Below are 25465 nucleotides of genomic sequence, written 5' to 3'. Positions count from 1 at the left end.
CGCTGACATTATTAAAACAAGGCAAATCTGTACTCTAACAAATTTCATTAGCATAACATGAGAGTTCCTAGACTTCACAGCACAAGGGCTTCCCAAATTAAAGCTATGGATCCATTTTTGGTAACCATGATAATTTCGTGAAAACAGAAGAGAAAATATCTCAAGAGGTCCTTCACTGACACTTCGATTGCAAACCATGGATAACCATGCAAGAAAAAAATGGAAGAGAAAAGAGAAATACATAACCAAGTATGACAGGGGACTAAATTATGGGGTACTAAACAATAATCAAAGCACAAAGAGAAGGAGAAAAATCTACAATGCTGGTAATCTTATTGAGGATGACTTTATACAGGAAATTCCTTCCTAAAGGAATCTCACCAGGGATGGCTTTATAAATACAATTTGAGAAGTCTCATTTTGATGGATAAGTAGTCAAATACTACGTGAGAAGCAGGAGAAAAAAGAAAAGTGACAGAGCCCCAAAAACGAAGTGAATTACAGGCATAAAAGCTATGAATAATTTCTATTTTAATTGTACATCTAATATTCCAAGTATTCCTCTATATATTTTTGAAATATAGGAGGGCAGAATGTGACCCAATGAATACTGCCTGAAGTTATATTTTCCATTTCTAAAATAGATTATATCATCTGTAAGATATAATAAAATCAGATTCAGCAAGTAGATATTAAGTGCCTGATTCACACAATATTTCATGCTAGAAGTTGTGGCCATTACAAAGGAGAACAGTCCCTACCCAAGTCAGACAGATGTGTACATTACTACAGTAAAAGGCATACAGAGGTAGATGCAAAATAAAACAATGTACTGGGATTTACAGAACAAACAAATAAAATAAGCTCCTATCATTAATATTTTATGATACCACTGTCATGCCTTCAGTCCTTTTTATGTTTCTTTCCAATTTGTACATTATATCTTAGATAAAATAAGCATGAGTATAACAGGCTTTTATTATTATTATTATTATTATTAAGACTTTCTTAAGAATTATGGAAACCTTGGTGCTTGGCAAACAGCCCCTCCCCCCCCCCAGGCACATAGGTTACCAAAACCTCCCAAAAATCTAATTTAGTCACTTGGAAAACCCTGGAATGGTGAACCACAACACAACTGTTCATTAGGAAGGAAGACAAAGGACAACTGTCAAACACAGTAAATGACATCCATCTATTCTTTTGTTCAAGCAGAACCCTTCAATCCAGTCATGACCTTCTCTTCCAGCAAAATATTTCCTATTTCTAAAAAGAATGGGATAGGAAAAACAACAGGTTATAAAAACCACAGTTGCCTCACTGGTTCTTCTTACTTGATTCCTTAGTCTTAACTTATTCCTGGATCATGAAGACACTCAATCACAGTCACTGACAGGAATCCATTACTAGTATTTTGACCACATCGGGAAGGAAGGATACCGCCAAGAGTAAGTATGAGTAATTTTCAATAGAGGCTTTTGAAAAGACTCAGACTCAGTTTTTAACTTTGGATTTTTCAAGTTAATAAAAAATTTTCAGGTACTCTGATAGGATGAATTTCTGATATGCCTTTAATGAAAGTGTAGTCAATGATGCTGTTTTTATATATTTGGCATATTTGGTATATATGGTAGGATATGATAAAGAATTCATTAAGCCCTGTTTAGAAGAGCCAGGCCTCCTCTAATAGGTATTTCTAGACTTTTCTTCCAAACTTTTGATGTCAAATAACATTCACTCACTTGACCACAGGTTTAAATTAACTGAATGTTTATCTTAACGTAATGGCTGAATATTGTGGTTCATATTATTTCTACTCAGAAATTTAACTACAACATCTATTATACTATAGAAAGAGTAAATTTTTTAAAATATTAACTGTGTAATTCTCTTACTCCATAATTCTTGTTTCACAGTTTAATCAATTTCCCAGAGAAGCACACAGAACTAACAAAAAATAAGACCATATTAGAGAAGAGATGTTCCTCCCACAAAAAAAGTTTTCTCTTCTTTTTTGTGGAGTTTTTGGAGAAAAATATATTATTTTTAGATTGTCTGCAATAATATAACAGATGCTTTGGAGTCAGAAAATCACGTTTTCAAATCCTAGCTTTGTCACTTACTGGCTTTGAGAGCGCAAACAAGTTGCTTAAACTTTTCCTTAGAATCTCTATCTATAAATGAAGATAATTTTATCTACTTCCTAGAGTTGTTTTTAGAATTAAGTAACCAATGCAAATAAAACATGAGCCCATTTCTTAGAACAGCTCAGTAAATGGTAGCTATTCAGTAAATGGTAGACGTGTTTTCAAGACTGGAGACTGTGTTCTCAGGACGTACTGCACTAATGGGTCAGAAATCATTATCAACTCTCAAATCCTCCCGTGACTTCATAAAGTGAATTCTCAATACATTGAAATATCTGCTTTAATCCTACTAACTCTAACAGTTTAAGAGTTGACAGAAGTAGAGGCAGTGGTAACTTAATAATACAAAATTAACTAAATCCATGAAGTATTTATATTCAATGCTGAAATGCAGTTTGAAGCACCATTTGAATGATGATGATATTCTGAAAATTAAAAATAGGTCAATATTGCTATTTTCTCTTCTACATACTTAATCATTTTTTTTAAATTTTAAATTATAAAACAGCCTATTTTCCAGGAATACAAATGTAGTATTCAATGTAACATGGATTAAAACTAAAATATTATGTCTTGGCAATTAATATTTTGCCTCCTTAAAAGATTTCAAATGATTTCTTCAAAACTCTTAAAAATTTCCTCTACAATGGGGCACCTGGGTGGCTGAGTCAGTTAAGCAGCTATCTTCAGCTCAGGTCATGATCCCAGGGTCCTGGGATCGAGCCATGAGTCGGGCTCCTTGCTCAGTGGGGAGCCTGCTTTTCCCTTTCCCTCTGCCTGCCACCCCCCCTGCTTGTGCTATCTCTATCTCCATCAAATAAATGAAATCTTTTTTTTTAATTTCCTCTACAAGAAATAGTTGTGTTGATAATAATAATTTGTCAGGTATACAGTTGCTGACTTAGTTGCTGTCTAGACAACTAAGAGTGAGCAATCCTTGTTCTTTCAGGGAGCAGATGGGAAGGATAAAAGGACTCTATTTGACCCTGAGCCTCTTGGCACTCACAACCTGCTTCTCGGTAAGTACCACTGAGTCCAGTCTGCTTTTTTTTTTTGTATGTTTTAAAGATATTAATATGTACTTTAAAGCCATGAATATGTAATCTGAATTTTTATATGTACTAAGCAGCTGTATTTTTCCATTTGGAGGGTGAAATAAACCACCATAAAAATCATTCATTCAACAACAAACAATTACTGATCCTCTACCAAGTACTACTACATTCTATTCTAGACACTGGGATACAGTAATAAGCAAAATAAACAATAAATAAATACATGATATGCTAGTGGTAATAAATGTTAAGGAGAAAAAAATAAGCAAGGAACGGTGGTATACATGGGAATCAATCTAAATTTTTTGATTAAATAGCCAGGGAACACCTCTGAAAAGATGACTGAAAACATGACTTTAAAGGAAATAGCTGAGGGAACAAGTCAAAGTGTGGCTGGTGTTTTCAAAGAACAAGAAGGAAGCCCGTATGACTGGAGTTGAGTTAATGAGAGGAAAATTAGTGTGAGATGTTATCAGAAAAGTAATGGAAGCTAGATCACATAATGCCTTAGAGGTCATAGTAAAAAGTCTAACTTTTACTCAGTGAAATCAACAGACACTGGAGGATGTTAAGTGAAGGTATGATACGATTTGGTTTATCTTTTAAACATACTGGACTCTGTGCTGAGAATAACGTATATTTTGTATGATCTGACTTATGTTTTAAGCAGACTAGTTATTATGTTGAGAATTAACTATAAGAAGATAAGACTATAAGTGAGAAAGCTAATTAGGCAGTTACTCCAGTGAAGGATGCCAATGGCTCAGGGCACAGTGGTAGCAGTAGAGATGATTAGAAGTCATCAAATCCTGGGTATGTTTTGAAGTAGAGCCAACAGGATGGATTGGGTGGGAGGCATGACAGAAAAGCCAAGTTTGACTCCAAAGTCTTATCCTAAACAACTACAAGGTAGACCTTGCCATCAACTTAGATGGAGAAAGCTTTCCCCAGAAACTTGCAGAAGTTCTGGAGGTCAGAAGTTCAGTTTTGATGTAATAATTATGAAACTGTTATTAAACAATTCAAGTAGAGGAGCCCCTGGGTGGCACATGCAGTTGAGCATCTGACTCTTGGTTTCTGTTCAGGTCATGATTTCAGGGTTATGGTACCAAGCCCTGAGTTAGGCTCTGAGCTCAGCAATGAGTCTGCTGTAGTTTCTCTCTCCCTCTCCCTTTCTCCCTCCCCATGCTCACTCACGCATGCATGCTCTATCTCTCTAATAAATAAATCTTTTAAAAAAATACGTAAATAAAAAATAAACAATTCAAGCAGACATTTCAAGGAAACAGTTGGATGGATGATTCTGAGTTCAGAGGAAAGACCAGGAGGGCATTATAAGTTTGTGTGGCATGAGATTAAATGAGATGACCAAGGGAGTATAGACAGAGAAGACAAGAGCACCCAAGAATGAACCACAGACCTTACAAAATTAAGACATCAGGGAGAAAGAAAGACCCATGCCTGAGGAAATTTAAGAGTGCTAGTATTCATGAAGCCAACTTAAAAAAAAATAAGAAGTATTCCAAAAAGGAGTGACCAGCTGTGTCAAACGCGATAATGGATCAAGTAAAATGAAGACTATGAATTAACCACTGGATTTAGCCACATAGAGGTTACTGATTATCTTAAAAACAATAACTTCTGTGAAAGAGTAAGGTAAAAGACTGAAGGGAGTTTGAGAAGAGAAGTGCATTTGGAGTAAGAATAATTAACTCTTTCCAGGTGTTTTTCTGCAAAGGAATGTGTTATAGCTGGTGGAGAAAGTAAGTCAAAAAATATGTTTTTACTATAGAGAACAAGCTGATGATTACCAAAGGGGAGGTGGGTAGGGGGATGGGTGAAATAGGTAATGGGGATTAAAGAGTACACCTGTCATGACGAACATGGGTGAAGTATGGAACTGTTGAAGCACTATATTGTACACCTGAAACTAATATAGCATAGTATTTTCATATATTACAGGAATTAAAATTTTTTTAAAAACCACAGGTGTGCCTGGGTGGCTCAGTTAGTTAAGCATCTGCCTTTGGCTCAGGTCATGATCCTGGGGTCCTGGGATGGAGCCCAGCAGGCATAGGCTCCCTGCACAGTGGGAAGTCTGCTTCTCCCTCTCACTCTGCCCCTCCCCCCCACTCATAGTCTCTCTTTCTCTCAAATAAATAAACGAAATTTTTAAAAAATAAATAAATAAAATTAAAAATTAAGGGGCGCCTGGGTGGCTCAGTTATTAAGTGTCTGCCTTCGGCTCAGGGCATGATCCCAGGCTCCTGGGATCAAGCCCCACATCGGGCTCCCTGCTCTGCTGGGAGACTGCTTCTTCCTCTCCCACTCCCCCTGCTTGTGTTCCCTCTCTCGCTGGCTGTCTCTCTGTGATAAATAAATAAATAAATAAATAAATAAATAAATAAATAAAACATGATAAATAAATATTATTTTCCAAAAAATAAAAGAAATATGTTTTTATGCTGACAGAAACATTTCTGGAGGAGCAAAATATTGATGCAGAATAACTGCAAGAGCAACATCCTTGAGTAGGGAATAGGGAGTAGGATCTACAGCACAAGTGGATTAGCTTTACATAGAGCAGATTTACCCCTATGGTGACAAGTGGGAAGATGAGAGTAGAGGATGCAAATGTTGGTAGGAGGGTAGATATTGTGGGAGTTTGAAGAAGTTTTCTCTGACTGTTCAGTTTTCTCAGGAAAGGAGGAAGCAAGGTTATCTATCAGGTGAGAATAAGAATGGAAGAGGTTTGGGAGATTCTTAGGAAAGAAAAAAAAAGGTAAGAATTAACTCTACAGAAAGTAGAGGAGTAAGGGCTTAGGGATTTGTCATTATCCAGCAGAATGGAATGCTCACCTAGGGAATGCACATAGATGAAAAGAGGAGAGGTCCAAGGTCACTCCAGCATGCACACAGGCAATGTTTAACTAGATTTGCCAGGTGTTCACTACTTTCTTTGCCCAATATTATTAATCATAAGGAATTGAATTTTAGGATGAAACGTTTCTTTTAGCAAAGCATTGATCTCTGTTGTTAATGGAAACAACAAATGGAAAATTCACCTTCATTCTTAAGGCAATCTGTCTTTTCTTTTATCATTTTCGGGGTACTTTTACGATTTTCTCTTTGGTTTTGATGTTCTACAGTTTCACTATAATATACAGGGAGAGATTTCATTTTGTGTAATTTGGTATCAGGCTTCTTAAATCTATGGGTTGGTGTGTTATAGCAGTTCTAGAAAATTCCCAGCTGTTATCTCTTAAAATAATACCTTTATCACACTCCAAGAAAGTTTTGTTAGCCTAGTCTTTGTCACTCCATCTTACATTTTAACACTTTTTATATTGTCCATTTATTTGCTCGCTGTGTTGCATTCTGGATAATTTCTTCATATTCCCATTTTCTCTTGAGTTGCACCTAACCTGTAGTTAAATATGGATATATTTAAATGAGTTCTTTGGTTCAATTACTGGGTTTCTTTTTTCCTTTTTAGAAGATAATTTGCTTCTTTTAAAATGTACCTTGTTGTTTTCATGGTATTTTGTTCCTGTACATGTTTTCAAGATACATCTTTAAATTTTTGTCTGATAATTCCATTGTCTGAAGTCCTTTGAAGGTATAATTCAGCTATTATTGTTTCTGCTGATTATCACTGATGTGCCTTGTTTCCATGTGAAGTCAATTATTTTCGACTATGGGCTTCAATTCATTCTTTGAGGCCTGGAATGAAGGTGAGTTCCTCCAGAAAGGAAATCTACATTTGCTTCTACTAGCTGTCTGCTAAGTCTGAAATCACTCTAAATTCTTACTTTAAGGCATCTTAACATTACGCAGGATGTGAATTGAAGCTACAAAACCAAGAGACTGACAACTTGTTTTCCAAATTCTCAGTATCAATATCCTCTTCTTTAGTCAGTACTTAATTTCCAATAAGCTGATTTTTCTTGATGTATTTTCTTAAACTACGTCCATGCTGATACAGTTGCCATTTCATAATATGTTTTATGTCAGGGCAGAATAATCATTCAAAAAAATGTATTTGTTCCTGCTTTTCTTTCAAAATATCAAGTGTTTTATTTTCTGTAAAATATTTATTTATTTTGTCTGTCAAAAATAATTAGCTCTTTGTCTACTCGTCTTACCACTCGGTATTTTGTTCATAATATTTGCCCTTTATTTCTGCAATCTCCCTTTCTCATTACCCTAATACAGTGTCTCCTACAATACACACACTATAAACAAGACAGCCACCAGAACCCAAAGGTATCCATCCTCTAGTGATTAGGAAAGGAATAGTAATAACGATTATGTTGCAGTGTGTGTACCTTATATTCAAAGAAAATTCTAGGGACACTTAGAATAGGCACCAACACCAGTGACTGCTCTAGCATTTCACATATTTACCCTTACTCACTATTTACCACCTTTCTCAGACCATGTGTTACCACATCTGCAAAGGCCTGAAAAACTGGTTCAGAGTTGACAGAATGAAATTTACCAAAATGAAAATAATAGCAGCTGGCTTTTGTGGGCTCTTACTGTATGCCTACTATATATTAACTAATTAAATTTTTATTTCACTTTTCACAAGAACCTTAAAAATAGGTACTGTTATTATAATTTCACAATGTATATATTATAAACCAAATCATAGATTGGTTAAAAAGTGCCCCAAAGTTGCACAGCTAGTCAATGGCAAAACCACAATACTGAAACAGGTCCGCGTGATTCCAAAATCTGTGGTTTTACATATTAACATATATAGTACTGTGTCTCCCAGTAATAAATTGTTCTCTATTTCAATTTTTCAAAGCCAACTTGAAAAGAATATAAGGAACATCATAAACTAAAATCAATTTTTAAAAAAATACATAGGAACTTACAGTTGACTACAAATCACTTTAGTCACTAGTCAATAGTAATTAAACAGTGTAGGCAGCTATTCAAACAAATAAGCTGAACTGAGCCTGCACCAACAGGGCAGCTGAGGCCACACTAATTAAAACACACCCACCTCACAGGGCTGTGATGTTAGAAGATGATTTGATGACAGAAAGTGCTGAGAGATGATCCTGGTTTATAATAAACACTCAGTAAACACTAGCTTCAATATAAAAATAAAGTAATAAAATCCAGGAATATTCTAACGGAGAACACTGAAAAAACTGAAAATGTTTTGCAGAAAAAATTCAAGCAGGTGAATGATTTGAAAATTCTTTTCATATGGCAATGGAATGATAAGGAAACAAATAATATTTAGGCTGAAGGAGAGAAGTCTTAAGGTGGCTGTGATGCAAACTGTCAAATACTTATTCAATCAATAAATATTTTTGTGGCCTTTTTTATGAAAGACACTGTAATTAGCAAGGAAACAAAGAATAAATAATGTATAATTTCTGGCTGCAAGGACTACATTTTAGTGGGGTAAAAATGACATATACAAATAAGTAACTGTATATCAATGCAAAATACAATAGATACCACTCTCAAAACTAGAAATAACTTTCAGCAAGAAGCAGCAGGTAGTACCTATAGTATCAAAGGATGTGTAGGATCTCTAACAAGCAAAGATGTGAACCAAGGATTTTTGAACTCAAAACAACATACAGAACTAGTAAATCAGGTCAAAAATTGAGCAAACATAATGCAGAATTTAAAAGTTCAAATTACAGACTTGGATCAAATCATAAAGAAGTAGAAATAATCGATTCAGTACTCTAAGAAAATTCAAAAATATTAATTCAACAAAAACTGTTGAGTTGGAGGATGGGAGTGTTTCATAGCAAAACTGCAAAGATCAGAGGAAGTTCTCATGAAGATAAATTACTAGGTTGTCTGGAGGATGTGCCAAACAGGATTAAAGAGGAAGTAGCAGAGAAAAAAATTTGGAAAGCTATTGTACAATAGAGATTCTTTATAGAAATATAAATATATATTATTTTATAAATATATAAAGCATATTTCTATTTATATATTCTCCAGTAAGCATATACTGAGCACCTAAAATGTCCAAGTCCCTTAACTAATGACTCTGAATATAATGCGCCTTAGTTCCTCTATGAACTGGAAACACTGCAGTCTAATAGAAGACTCAGAGCTTCACATTCTACTCCACACCATCAGTCAGGGTACAAGATGTGGCAGGTTCTGTGACTCTGTGCTGTTAGCCACTATGTGATATTTGGAGCATCCTCCTAAACCAAAGTTCTATTCCCAATACAGCAGTTCTCTCGGAGAAAAAAGTTTTCCATCATCCAATAATAACAGAATTCTAGCAATGCATGAAGAAAGCTTACTCAAGATTTCAATCCATGAAATTTTAAATGAGGGTTATTTATGCTAAATGCTTTTCCTTTTTTTTTTTCTTGTAGACAAGCACAACGCAAGAGAGACAAAATAGGCTCAAAAATAGACTGCAAGTGAATCCATCTGCACAAGCATCATCTTCACCTCAGCAAGTACTTTTCTTGAGGAAAAGTGGTAGGATTCCCACCCAGCTAAATCCATCTGCACAACAAAGATCTGGAGGCTCTCAAACCCATTTAAATCCCACTGGTCCAAAGAGATCTCCAAAGACAAAATCTAGTCAAAGCTCTGCTGTACAACAAAATAACCAACAACCCTCAAATTATCTGAATTTTCCAAGTAAGCCAAGATCTAGAACTACCAAACCTGAGGCAGGTAAACCTGCTCCAAAGTTGATTAAAAGTAATAAACCTCTCAAGGATACCTACACTCATTCAAAATTAGATCAACCCAAATTTCCTTCATCTGAAAAAAATGTTAAGCCCAAAACTAAGCTAAACCTATTAAGTAACCCAAGAACACCTAGCCAACCAAAACCTCAGTCAAAAACATCTGAACGAAATCAAAATAAAAACACAAAAGAACAGCGTGTTATAAAGAGAAATTACCTAAATGGGACTAAAAACCATCAAATTAGTCAGAAATCTGCACGTCAAAGAACCCACCAACTTCAAAATAACAGGGATATAACAGCTCACAAAAGATCTAGCAATACCAAATCTTATCTACTCAAAACTCCTAAAATATTACCAAGGCAATCTAAATCTCTTTCCAGTGTAAATAATCAACAGAACTCAGATTTGACAAAGCTATCTGCAGCTTCAACTGGTAAAAGATATAGTCAACGTCAAATGAGGCAACAAACATTAGGTCCACAGAAAACATCTGGTAAATCAAAACTTCCAAAAAATAAAACCACAAAACAACATCCCAGTAGTCAAATAAGAACTACTTTACAAAAGCAAACTAGCCAGAGACAATACAATCTCAATAATTCTCAAACAAAACACACCCCATTAACAAAGCCTAAGGCAAAATCTGGTGGACAAAACAAACCTAAAGAGACAAAACAACAAACCAGTAAGCTGAGACCTAAAAAATCTAGGCCTAGAAACCATCAACTTGGTCAATCAAAACCTAATCAGATAGCTCTTTCACAAAAAAAGAGCCACCAACCACAAAATAATACAAAATTAACAGCTAACAAAAAATCTAGCACATTTAAATCTCATACAGGTAAAATACCTAAACATTTACCAAAGAAATCAAAATCTCCCACAAGTACTATTAGTCAGCAGAACACAAGCCAAACCAAAGTATCTTCATTTTTAAGTGATTATCAACAACCAAAGCCACAGATAACGGGCCAGCAAAAAATATCCAGCCAAACAAAACTTCAGAAGAATACAGTTATTAAACAACATCAAGTAAAAAATCCCACAAAAAAGCAAAACAACCAGAGGAAAGACCATTTCAACACTACTGAAATAAGAAAGACCAGACGTTCTAAACCAAAAACAAAAGCAAATGGACAAAAAAGGTTAGTGATAGCCAAGCCTGGATCTCATTCATATAGTCAACATAATTCTCATAAAAAATCTCCTGTGCCACAAAGTAGCCAACAAATGCAAAGCCCCAGGAATTCAACAGCTCACCAAAAATTTAAAAGAACCAAATCTCGCCAAAGTAAAACTGCTAAAAAATTAGCAAAGAGATTCCAATCTCATTCTATTACCAATGTTCAACAAAACTCAAAACAGTCCAAACCATCTACATCTTCAACTGGCAAGAGAACTGGTCAACATCAACCTAAACTACAAAAAACAGTTCATCAATCAAAACTTCATAAAAATATAACCATCAAGCACCAATCCAGTAAAACAAAAACTCCAGTACAAAAGCAAACCAACCAGAGAAAACATTATTTCATTATTTCTGAAATCAAACAAACTACAGTCTCAAAACCTAAGGCTAGAACAATTAGAAACAACAGAAGTAAGAAGGTAAAGCAGAAAACTGGTCAACATAAACCTGACCCAACTCGACCCAGACATCACCAACCTGGTCAACCCAAGCCTGGTCAAAAAAATTACATACAAAATGCCAACCATCTCCCAAATCACATGAATTCAATAGCTCCCCAAAAAATTAACAAGGCCAAATCCTGGCAAGGAAAAACAGTTAAAAAATTTCCAAGAAAACATCACTTTATAACCAAAGTTCAGCAAAATCCAAAAAGATCTAATTCACCTGCAGTTTTAGGTGGTAAAGGAGATGGCCAGCACCAAACTAAACCACAAGCTTCACATAAAATATATACTCTATCAAAGCCTCATAATAATGCAACCAAGAAACAACAAATTAGTCCAACAAAGACTCCTACACAAAAGAAAATTAACCAAAGGAAATACAATCAAAGCACTGCTAAACAATCTGGAAAGTCGAAACCTGTTGCAAACAGACCAAAAAGAACCAAAAAGGTAAAAAAACAATCTGGCCAACAGAGACCTGTGGGTAAACACTGTCCATCTGGCCAGTCAAGACCTCTTCAAAAGTCTCCCATGCAACAAAATAGCTACCAAATCTCAAATCATAGGAATTCATCAGCTCTTAAAAAACCTACAATTATCCAGTATCAGCCAGGCAAAACTACTAAAAAGTTATCACAGAAACCTAAACCTTCCTGTGGGACCAAATTTCAACAAAAGCCAAAAGTACCCAAACTACCTTCAATTCCAAATGGTCCAAGAAAAGGTCATAGTAAAACCAAACCATTAAGTCCCAAGAAAACACCCAGCCAAGGAAAACTTCATAAAAATCCAACCATAAAGCAACAAACAAGTCAAGTAAAAACTGGTCCAAATATTCCCAAACATCATCAGACTGGGTCCTCAGGGCATTTCAATAAACCAGTAAGAAAACAATCTGGCCAAAGAAAACCTAAGGCAAAAGCAACCAAGCAAAAGAAAAGCAGCAAGGCAAAGAATCCACCCTGTTATTCAAGACCTCCCCAACCACGCCCTCAGTTTCATCTCCCTGGTCAACGAATACCTAGACCAAAGGTACCTTCACTCCAGCATCCTGCTATACAAAACAAATACCCTAAGCCACTTTATCTTCATCTATATAAACCCATCCAACACCCTGGCTCACACAAACATTGTGGAAAGCAACCAGGTAAAAAGCCCCAACTTCGACCATGCAGACCTGGTCAAAAGCCAGCATTGAAACCTAAACCTGGATTTCAGCAGCATCATCCAGGGGCACTTCCTACCACACAACCTGGAAAGTTGCCAACAAATCTTAATCCAACAACCTCTAAAGCTGTATCCTCAAGACCATTTTTAGTGACCACCAAAGCTTCTGCAGCCATTCCATCTGTACCAACTAGCAAAAAGCCCACCACAAACTCACGGGTCTCTATCACCAAATCTTCCCCAACTTCTAATCAAACAGCTACAGCCCCAAAATCCACTGTTTCCACCAAACCTCTGATTGATACTCCCAAATCCTCCACAACTGCCAAGTCAACAGCGCCTACCATCAAATCTTCTAGCACTAGTAAACCTTCTACAACTATCACTACACCTACTACCACAACCAAAGTTATCTCCTCCACCAAATCCATCACCAACTCTAAGCCTCCTGCCTTCACAACCAAATCCACCACAACTTTAAAGCCTGTGATTTTTACTACAAAACTGACCACCTCTACCAAGCCTGAAGCACCCACCACCAAACTTACCACCACTATTAATACTGCAGCTGAAATTCCGAGTTTCTCTTCCACCAGCCCTACTACTATAAAATCTGCCCACATGACCAAATCCATGGTGAAAACCACTAAATCCCTTCCTACTACCACCAAAGTCATCAAACCCACCAGCTCAATATCCATCACCACAAGAACAACTCCTGCTTCTAATTTCTCAACAATTGTGACAAAAACTACATCTCCTCTCACAAAATCAGTTTCCCAGTCTACACTAACCACCACTATACCTGCTACTACCACGGTTTCAACCGCCAGTACAACCAAACTGTCTTCAGGCACTGTTACCACTCTGACCAGAAGCACCTTAAGAGCTACGGATACTACAAAGATACCAGTCAAAACCACAGCGTCTCTCTCTACAGCATCACAGAGACACACATCTGCTGCCACCGCAGCTGCCCCTACCACATCTGCTCCCAAAGTTACTTCACTCCCTCTTCCCACAAAAGGAGCTCCCAGCAAAGCAGGTCTCTCTGCCACATCTGTTGCTTCAACCACTCTTGCTCCCTCTACCCCTTCCTCTTCAGCTGCTTCTACCTCCATCACCAAATCTAATCTCTCCCCCACGTCTCCTGCCACCAATCCCACATCTACTGCTGAGGACACTACAACTCCTATGACCACAGCACAGGTTTTCAACAGCACCCCTACTGCTATTACATCTATTTCTACATTTTTATGGACAACTGCCTCTACGCCTATGGGTTTAGAGATTGATAACACCACCTCTAACACCACAGCCACAGCTACCATGAAAACTACTGCTTCTCTTTCTACAATCACAGATGCTCAGTCCACCATACCTGCTGCCCTGGGTACAACAATGTCCACAGTGATCACCCCTGAAACAACCACAGATCTTACTTCCACCACTACCACTACCCCTGATATATTGCATCTGACTACCAGAACAGATGCCACAGCTTCATTCCCTGACACAACCCTGGTCACTGCAGATGATACATCAACGTCTGACTCTAGCACATCTGATGACACTACATTTGATTATCAACCTGACCCTACTGACTTCACCTCTGCTACTTCCTATACATCATCTGCCACCACACAGCCCTCCACCTCCCAGGATGTTCCCTTGGCCATACCCACTGCTACTACAGCTGTTGCTACTGCTCTTCCTACAACCACCTCTACTACTATCACAGCTCTTGTCACCACCCTGCCTGATGCCTCAGATACTTCCACTCCTTCTGGCACCATTCAAGCTGCCACCTCCACAGCTGTGTTTCCAACCACAGCCACTCCTACCACTATCTCTGGTGTCACTAGTCAGTCAGCTGCATCTGACTCACTTAGAGCAGTAGCGTCCACAAGTATCACCTCTGCTACCACTAATATGCTTGCCATGACTACAGAGGCTCCTACCACAGCTTCTTCCACAGTCACTCCCTCCTCTGCTGCTTCTGTCACCAAAAAAGCTGCCGCAAACGTGTCTGCTCCTCTTAGCACCACACAGCTGGCCACAGCTACAACCCTCCTCCCCATCTCATCCACTAAAGCCATCAGCACCTCCCTTGCCAACACAACCACTGCTGTTCTTGACACTTCCCCTCAGGCTGCTGCTATCACTTCTCCAACCGCCACTCCTGCTCCTTCCACTCCAGCTGTCTCCACTCCTGCTGCCACCAGCACTTTATCAGCTTCCTCCATGTCTTCTTGGCCAGCTTCCATCACATCTCCTACCTTCAGTTCGTCAATATCCACTGCGACCACAGTTGAAATCACTATGAATCCTATTTCCACTACTTCATCTGACTCCTCTGCTCTTCAATCTACTCCCTTAGAAGATACCACAACTTCTTATACTAACACCGTACCAAGTACCCTGCTCACCACAGATGATATGGCAACACTGAGCTCTGGCATATTTGATGACACTACTACTGACTATGATCTTGACACTACCACTGCTGCCTCTGTCACCACTCTTCCTGCCACAACCTCTTCAGCTCCTTCTACCACCTCAGAGCCCAGCACCACCACTGATGATCACTCCAGCTCACCTGCTGCCACAACCATTTCTTTTCCCTCTTCCACTGCACAGCCTGTTACTACTAGCTCTGCCATCGCCACAGCTGCCACAGCCATGTTTGCTCCTGCAACAACCACTGCATCTCTGACCACAACAGTAGCTGAGGCCACTAATATTCTGGTTCCTTCCACCACACTTGGAGCACCTGCAGCAACATTTACAAGTACCACATCTGTGGCCACCAACATTCCTTCCATGACCACAAAGGGTGCCGCCACAGCTGCTTCCACTTTGATTTCTACCACAACCACATCTGCTCCCTTCACCCCAACAGCTTCCACCTCTATTTCCCCTGCCACCTCCAACACCACCCCTCCTAACACAGCCTCTTCTGTCTCATCTACCACAGCCAGGATATTATCCTCTGTTGCCACCAGCACATCATTTACGACCATGACAACTTCTGCTCCTTCTTCTACCAGTCAGGTTGACATAACCACTTCTGCCACCACCACACCTGCCTCTACCATCCTCCCCACTGCCACCTCCAGGTCGACTACTACTGAGCCTATCACCTCCACAGCAGTCTCCTCCCCATCACCTGCTACCATCACAAGTACTCCTGCCCTTCCCAGCACCTCACAAAGTCCCACTAGCACAGCTCCTTCTGCCAGCTTACCTGCTGCAGCCACCAGCACAACCCTGAGCACTCTGACCATATCTCCTTCCTCAACCACACAGACTGTCTCTACTACTCCTGCTGCCACATCTGTCCCTACCATGCCTGCTCCCACAACCACCACTGTCACCAGAGACACAAGCACCACAGCCAATCTCTTTTCTACATCAGCTGCCACTACATTTTCTGAGACCTCTTCCCCTACCACTGGGGAATCTCCCCTAGCATCTACAAGCACTATACACACTGCCACTCACAGCACCATGGTTACTGCAGCTAATTCTACCACACCAGCCTCTGCAACCACTCCTGCCACTTCTATAGGTACACAGGATGCCACTGCCACACCTGGTCTCACCACCAGTTCTGCTGTTATGAGCACCACACCTACAGCCACAATGATTTCAGTTCTCCTGACCACCACCTCTGGCGCCTCAACCACTCCTTCCTTTAGTATCTCACCAGCCCCCACCACGCCTGCTGCCACTACAGCTGCAATCACAGCAGCACCCTACATCACTTCAACTGATGCATCCAACACACCTGTTTCCACCGAAGAGATCATCTCTGACACCCCCCAGACTTCTTTCCCCACTACATCTGCTTTCTTCACACTTGATGACACTGCCCCTCCTGACACCACAACTCCAACTATTAGGACAACCAATACTGTCATCACAGCTGATGACACTTCAACACTTACCCCTAGCATGTTTTATGAAACTACATTTGATGGTAATGATGGCACCACTGAGAATAACACAGATGAATCGACACCATGATTTACACAGGTTGAATTTCTGAACCAAATTTAACCTGAGACCAAAATCTTAGACCTACTATTCAAACATATTAAATTTTCTTCTAATTAAAAATATTTTCATTTCTATTCTTAATATTTAAAGGAAACTTAAATAGCATCAGTGTTCATTTCAGTACACAATCATTTCTATTGCCTATGAAATTAAAACTTATCTTTAAATAGTACAAATTATGATGATTTTTTCCTAAAATCTATACCCAAAAGAAAGATTTAAAGAAATTACACCTAAACATGAATGGTGCTTGTTTTGGTGGATGAATTATAGATGCTTCAGGACTGAGAGAGAATGGAATCATATTTGATCAAAGAAATCCCTTTAGACAAACATCCGATCCAACACCTCTCCCTAAACTTACCCAATTCTCCATAATACCCAAGTGAATTCTACAAATGTGCTCTGGACTTGATAAATACCCACACATACACACATGTAAATCTTTAAGAAATATAAACAACCCTAAAGTAATCAAACTGCAAGCAAGACAATTTATGAAGAAATGTTAGTAATTGTTATTAGTACCACAAAGAGATGCTAAATTAAGAGTCTTTACCCATCAAAGGTGTAATAACAATGTGTAAATGAATCAAAAGGATCCAGCATCATTGTTTGAAAATCAATACTGATCACAGGAAATGCAGAATGCAAGCAATATGAGCTCCTATTCACATGAAAGTGGGCATAAACATGCACATGGCTGCTGTTTACCCTGTGTTAATTTGAGTGATGAGATTAAAATGTTGTCCAGAAAGAATAAGCTAGAAGCAATAAAAATTTAATGAAGATTAAAAATAATGTGAGAAAACTGAAAATACGTTATAAGTGACATTTTAATTTTATTCCCAACAATATTTGGACTCTGAAAAGATAATTTTTAAAAGATAACTTGTAATTCTGAGGAATACCAGGCAGAGATTAGTCATTCATTAATCAAAATTATGAAATGGATAGACGTAACCTTTCACAAGGTGATGATATAATGCTAAAAGGAATTAAATGATTTACACATGAGAAAATTTGATATAGAGTATATTATTCTTTACCCCTCAAATGTGTTTCTAAGAAGTCTTATGAAAGCTGATTATTTTTAGTTAAATCATATTAAAGGCACTAAAAATACCTAGTATATAGTATCTTTTAAATTATAATAAATACTTATAATAAGACAGATCACCTTTTCTTTTATCTTCCGGGCAGCCGTGAATTTTTATTCATGGCATTTGCTTAAAGAGTTATCAAGGAGAGTATCAAAAAAATAATCATAAATTCACTCCCAAAGATTATGATTGTGTATCTTTCACAGAGCATACATAATAGCAGCAAGCACTAAAAAATTTACTTCAAAACCCTTTATTTAAGCATTAAGTACAATAAAGGTCTTCTTTAATAAACAATGTATATTAGCATTACCAAGCAGAAGTAAATGCCTGCCACTGACAGGAAAGCTATAATAAAAAAAAACTCTTTTTTATTTTCTCTAACTAATAAGTTTGAAACAACCATTTCTTTGTTTGTTGTACATAAAAGAATCTAAGAGCCCCTCCATTTCAATTAAAAGGGTATGTATGACAAATTAAATGCAGTGATTAGATCTAGCTACACATGAAAGAAAGAACTCAGATGCACCTCCAATATGTTCTTTACATGCTTACAACTCCTCAATCTGGACAGATATTTGACTAGAATATATGCATGCATACAGTAATCTGAATATAAGACATTTCCCACATTTTCAGGTGAGAGGACAGCCAAAAAGCTTCTGAATGTATAAACTAAAATAAATAAACTCTAAAGATGTAAATGAAATTATCACATCCTACTTATAATATTTACTTAGTTACAGGTACATATGTGTTTAACGTAATATGTGTGTACAGTTACATATGTTTACCTATATGTTATATGGAAAAAGATATTAATTTTTAAATAACACTCTTTTCTGTTCTCACATTTCATATAATAATTTTTCTTCGAACTCTTCAGTTTCATCTTTCATGAACCACGAAATACATCTTATATCATACGCACACTATTTTTAATATTTTAATGCTAGTTACTCACCACTGATGTGCCACAACACACAGTTTGAAAAACACTGCCTTAAGAGTTACATTTGAGCTACAATGAATTGTCCAATGAGCATGGGTCACAAGCTACAAGAGCCATTACCAAGGTGTTGGGAATTTAGTTTTCTGAAAATGAGCTTTCCCCTTTTAATCACCTCTCCTTTCCATTCTAGTTTCTAGTCTTTGAGTCTGTGGCAGGGTTGTCCTCCTTTCCTTGCTATCTGGTCTCCAATTCTTGGCTAAGCAAACCTGACTCCATTTTTCTCTGGAACAGACGTAGCACTATAACTACCAAACTTCTTTTGACCCAGATTCTGATTTCAACATTTTCAGTGAAGAATTTTCAACTACTCTTCTGAGCCTAACAGCTTCTTTGTCTCGCAATTAGCTGTCTTTGGCTGTAAATGGTACCTGGACTCCAATTAATCCCGCAGAAGCCAAGAGCCTCTTCCCATGTCAAGTCAGGGCAAGTAAACCAAAAGAGAAAGAGAGCTCAGGGGAAAAGAAAATAATCTACTAGAAATTAAGAAATACTCTTTTAAATAACCACTGGGGGGGAAAAATCAAAACAAAATTAATTATAAATTATCTAGAAAGTTTGGAAGAGTTGAACACTTTGTTCCAAAATCAAAGCTGTTTATCAAAGAAAAATCTAGTCTTAAATGTTATGTTATTAGCAAAACTAAATAAGAGTAGGTCAAACTAAAAACCTTCTACACAGCAAAAGAAACAATCACAAAATAAAAAGGCAACCTACAGATGGGAGAAAATATTTGAAAATCATATATTTGATAAGAGATTAATACCCAAATATACAAGGAATTCATACAACTCAACAGAAAAAAAAAATCCAATTAAAAAGTAGGCAGAGGAACTGAAAATTTTTCCAAAGAAGATATACAAATGGCCAACAGATACATGAAAAGATACTTGAGATCACCAATCATCAGGGAAATGCAAATCAAAACCAAAATGAGATACCACCTTATCCCAATTAGTTTATCATCAAAAAGACAAGAGATAACAAGTGTTGGCAAGGATATGGAGAAAAGGAAACCCTAGTGCACCGTTGGTGGGAATGTAAATTGGTGCAGCCACTATGGACAACAGTGTGGAGATTACTCAAAATATTAAAAATACAACTACCATACGATCTAGCAATCACACTTCTGGGTACACATCCAAAGGAATCAAAACCATTCTTGTGAAGAGATATCTGCAGTCCCATGTTCATTGCAGCATTATTCACAATAGCTAAGGTATAGAAACAGCCTAAGTGCCTCTCAATGTATGAATGAATCAAGAAATGTAGGGGGGGTGTGTGTGTGTGTATACACACATACACAACAGAATATTAGCCAATAAAAAAAGTAAATCCTTTTATTTGTAACAACATAGATGAATTTGGAGAACATTATGTTAAGTGAAATAAACCAGAAAAAGACAAATACTACATAATAGCATTTACATGTGGAATCTAAAAAAAAAAAATAGTCAAGCTCAGAAACAGAGGGTAGAAAAGTGGCTGCCAGGGGCCGCTGTTAGTAAAAGAATACAAACTTTCAGTTACAAGAACAATAAGGTCTAAGGTCTAAGGATCTAATGTATAATACGGTGATTTAGTTGATACACTATATTGTATAATTAAAATTTGCTAAGAGAGATCTTAAATGACTGCACCAAAAAGAAAAAAAAGATAAATATATGAGGTGATACATGTATTAATTAACTTCATGAGGGAAATCCTTTCAAAATGTATAGGTATATAAGTCACCACGATGTAGACTTTAAATTTCTTACAATTATATATGTCAATTTTACCTCAATAGAGCTAAAATTAAAAAACAGAAACAAAAACTCTAGCTCTTTTCTAAGTATAGGTTCCCAAGATTCAGCCTAGAGTGAGCAAGGCTAGAGCTTACACAGTTTACTCACGAGATAATGGCTGCTCACCTACTGCCTGCCAGGAAATTTGCTAGGTGCTAAAGACACAGAGGTTAATCAGAAAGATATGGCCCTGCCCCTTTGGAGTTTGTGATCTAGTCAGGAAGTCATCCAGGAATCAAAGAATTATACAAAGCTTTAATTACATTGTCATAGTCTATGAAAGCATGGCACAGCGGATTTAACCTAGCTGGACCTTTCAGAGAAGGCTTCACTCAAGAAGTGATATTTAGGCTGAAACTTGAACTGGATAGGAGGAGCTAGATAAAACTGAGGGGGAAACAGCCTTACACGTATATGTCCACCTGTCCACCAATTTGAAGGCTTTTCTACACAAATTAAAATACCAAGTAGAATGAAGCTCCCAGAGCCACCTGGGAAATCTCCCTGTGTCACACCAACGTGAATCAAAAAAGTACAGAGGAGCCTCTTCTTCCCTCTGGGGTCACAGAACTACGAGACAATGAAGAATCCTAGAAACACTCACTCTTTCCAAAGTCTGCTGTACAGGACAGAGAGCTTAATCAGCTTTTTTTTCCATTGCAAACTTACGCACAGGCAGCAGTATAAATACAGTGCCACGGTGCCAAACTCTATGACCAAAAGCTAAATTAAACAGTGGCATTCAAACAAGGAAGGAACGCTGGACACAGAGGAAATTAAACATCGGCTTTGGGAGATTGCTCTAATTGACAGAATTATTTCAACAACTGTGGTTTTCAACACTATTTTCTACTAGTGGCTGTGGTTTTGAACATTGGCTGGTCTCCTGGCTAGAAGTCATCCTCCCTGAAGGAAAGATAAATCATTAGCTCAAAATAAATAAATAAAACTGGCCATTGTTCTTAAGAAAACATATTAAGCCTTGCTCATAGCTACTTAAAGCATTAAACTTGAATAGTATTGTAAGTATTAAATAGCAATTATCAGGCAATACTTGTTGTGGGTTTTATTTTTATCATAATGTTTAAATTTGAAGTAATGAGAGAAACAAAAGAATAAAGTAAAATTTTCAGAGAATCCTTAAATTTCATTCTCTGATGAAATCTTTTTAATTCGCTTACTTTGTTATTTTCCTATTTTTTGATCAGAGCAATTTAAAAGGTGACAGCATGACAGAGTAAATAACAGTAAAATGAGAATCAGTGTATCAGGGCTCTAATCCAGTTCTGGCCACTAATTAATTTTATTCTGTGATTTTGAATCCTAAATATTTAATTCCTTCGTAAGTAAAACAATTAGTTGACTAGGTAATTTCTAAGTTTTTCTGCTGTTCAAAGGTTCTAAGCTAATCAAACAGAAATTCACTTCCTCTTCACATCATTTCTAATCATTAATTAGCTTAAGTAGGATTGCTATTCCCAAAAATATAGCTGACAAGATAGTCGAACAGAGGTGGCTTTTCTAACAGGAACTCAGAGAGGTATGTGCAGAACAGTAAAGATGATTTGGCCCAAAGGGAATTTTGCAAACCTAGAAAACCTGAATGTCAATTTTCAAAGTCTTCTAGGTTTGGGGGAGTAAGACTGTAGAAGACAACACACTCTAGCAGTCTGTACTACCATTATACTACAAACTCAAAATAAGATAAACCAGTAATATCCTATTTCATCCACCATCACTACCAGTGGACTACAAGAAAATAGACTTTGATGCTGAAGAAAGCAGAGGGAAGGAAACACGACCCCAGAGAAGATGTAACTACAAGCCATCCTTGCCCGGATTAGCAGCCCAAATTTGTGCAGTTTATGCAATCAAAAAAATGCATCCTGGACTACACTATAAATCAACTTGACCTAACGGACCTTTATAGAACACTCTATCAAACAACAGAATACATGTTCTTTTCAAAGGACTGTGGAGCAGTCACCAAAATAGATCATGAATTTTTTTTTTTTTTTTTGAGAGAGAGAGACAGAGACAGAGATGGGCAGAGTCAGGGAGAGAGAGTATCCCAAGCAGGCTCTATGCCCAGTGTGTGAGCCTGATAAAGGGCTCAATCTCACAACCCCAAAGTCACAATCTGAGCTAAAATCAAGAGTCAGAGACACTCAACCAACTGAGCCACCTAGGTGCCCTGACCATGAAAACATTTTTAAAGTCTCAATAACTAAACTTCTGAGATTTGATATCACAACCACAACAAAATTAAGCTAAAATTAAATAACAGCAAGCTAGATGAAAAATCTCCTAAAAATTAGAAATTAAATGACATTTTTTAAATTACCCACCAATTGAAGAATAAATCCAAAGACAAATTTAAAACTATCTTGAACTAAATGAACATAAAAACACAACACATGTCAAATTTCTGGGATGTAGCAAAAGCAGTACTTAGGGAAATTTTATATTATTAAATGCTTATATCAGAAAAGAAAAAAGGTCTCAAATCAAAGATATCAGCTTCATTTTAGGAAACCAGAAGATGGACATATTAAACCTAAAATAGTCTGAAGAAAGAAAATAATACAAATGGGTGCAAAAAACAGGCAAAAAATAAAGAAAATCAATTAAACCAAAAGCTGCTTCTTTGAGAAGCTGAATAAAATTATTGAACCATTAGCCAATCTGATCAGAGAAAAAAGAGAAGACACAAATTACCAAAATCAGGGATGAGAGGAGAAAAACACTACAAACTTGTCAAACATTAAATGATTAATAAGGAATATTATGATCGACTTTATGTCAACAGCTTTGACAACTTGGATGGAATACAACAATTTCCTCAAAAGAGAGAAACTAACAAAGCTCATGCAGGAAGAAACAGATAAACTGAATAGCGCTATATGTATTAAAGAAATTGAATTTATTTAAGTATCTTCCCATGGACAAACTACAAGCACTGATGGCTTCACAGAGAAGTTCTACAAAATATTCAAGTAAGAAATAATACCAATTCTTTTTTTTTTTTTTTTTTTTTGAGAGAGAGAGAAAGAGTGAGAGCAGGGAAGAGGGGCAGAGAGAAAGGGAGAGAGAGAATCTTAGGCAGGTACCATACCAAATGTGGAGCCTGATGCAGGGCTTGATTTCACAACCCGGAGATTATAACCTGAGCTGAAATCAAGAATCAGACACTTAACCAACTGAGACACCCAAGCATCCCAGAAATAATACCAATTCTATACAAAGCCATCCACAAAACAGAAGAAAAGGCAATACTCCCCAACTCATTTTAGAATGCCAACATCGCCCTGAAACCAAAACCAGACCAAGACATTATAATAAAACTACAGGCTATTATCCTTTGTGAACATAGGTCAAATCAAACAAAATACTAAGAAGATGATATATCATGACCTAGTGCAGTTCATCCCAGAAATGCAATGTCAATGTAACATTCAAAATCAACCAAAGTAACTCACCATATGGAAAGATTAAAATGAAACCGTATGGTCATGTCAATGAATACAGAAAAAGTGTAATTCGAAATAATTCAACATTCATTCATAACAAAGTCAGTAAAGAATAGAAGGTAATGGTCTCAAACTAATGATGAGTACCGGCAAACAAAACAGAACATAACAGCCATATCTAACTAACACTGTTGGTTCACAAACTGGCCTCTGGTTAACACAGGGCAAGGAGAGATGGAAGAAAGAGGCAGACCACTCCAGACTGGTAGGTGGCAGTTTTAAGAAGCAAGAAAACTCACATAAGAGGTTTGTCTTATATTCAGTCCAGAAGGTCTCAACAATATATTGTTCTCTCAAGGTTGCATCCTTGAAAATGGCTCCTGTTGTTCAAACAATGGGGGTGGGGAAGAATGTATATTCCAAGGACAGGAGAGGAGTTGAGGAGCCTCTGATGTCCCAGGTCCACTCACAGGACAACAAGAGATCACAACCTCTTCATGACTTCCTCCAACACTCCAGCCCTCCTGATCTGCTATTACGATCTTCCATAGCCCCTTCTTCCACACTGCACCCAAAGCAGTCAGCAAGGGATTTTATTAGCATGGAGGTAGTATGGTGGTTCCTTCACTACACTGAAGGCAGACACCACAGCAACAATACAGACACATGCAAAAGAAAACACAGATTAAGATAATGATTCCCAATAATAAGTAAATTTTTTTCTACCAAGATCCCTATGATCCAAACCACTGACTTAATAAGTCTCTTGGTGTGGGTGTCTGATCACTCAGAGCATTCACTGGTGTCATGTGATTTAATGAAGATGATACATTAGCAGACTCATTCATCCGGTATGAACACAAAATGTTCTGTTTGAATAAGGTGACAGGTGCCTTCTTATGAGGTAATAATAATGTCTAAGTCCACTCGGTTTTGGAAGACAGCTTTTCTCCTTAGAGACATCTCAGTGTTCAGTAAGGATAGGCTTTGTCAGCTATCATTTAAGGCTTGCTGGATGAATTTAGCAAGGGGTTCTATGTGTCTTACAACATCCTCTAGGCCACAGGAGGGAAGAAAGCAGCCAAATTATCATACCACTGGAAAATAAAATGTACCCACCTAGCCTCGAGAAGAGGGCAGTTGGCAGCTTTAGAAATTTCTAAATATCATACATGTTGGCCAAGGGAGGCAGCACTATCAAGCATGAGGAGATGAACTGGGGACAGGATATGCCACATTAGGATATGCCATCTTCTTCCCTTTCTCAATGATACATGCTCCATTCCAGGTATAGTATATTTCAACAAGTACAGTTTGCAGTAGGAC

The 25465-nt window shown here is 37.5% G+C and overlaps 1 protein-coding gene and 1 long non-coding RNA gene across 2 annotated transcripts in view; one reads left to right on the top strand and one right to left on the bottom strand.

The window, feature by feature from the left end:
* Positions 1-25465, bottom strand: part of LOC148109546 (uncharacterized) — a 76683-nt gene that overhangs the window by 11222 nt on the left and 39996 nt on the right. The window lies entirely within an intron of this gene.
* LOC148109548 (uncharacterized) lies at positions 3104-16737 on the top strand. The gene is made up of 2 exons (XM_087864391.1): positions 3104-3166; positions 9577-16737. The coding sequence occupies exons 1-2, from the start codon at positions 3104-3106 to the stop codon at positions 16735-16737; spliced, it is 7224 nt and encodes a 2407-aa protein (XP_087720517.1).

This window comes from Ursus americanus, chromosome 8 (genome assembly GCF_024610735.1).
Source record: "Ursus americanus isolate L20-20 chromosome 8, mUrsAme1.1.p, whole genome shotgun sequence".
Taxonomy (NCBI): domain Eukaryota; kingdom Metazoa; phylum Chordata; class Mammalia; order Carnivora; family Ursidae; genus Ursus; species Ursus americanus.
The sequence above is the reverse complement of the archived record's forward strand: the minus strand, read 5'-3'. Positions and strand labels throughout refer to the sequence as shown.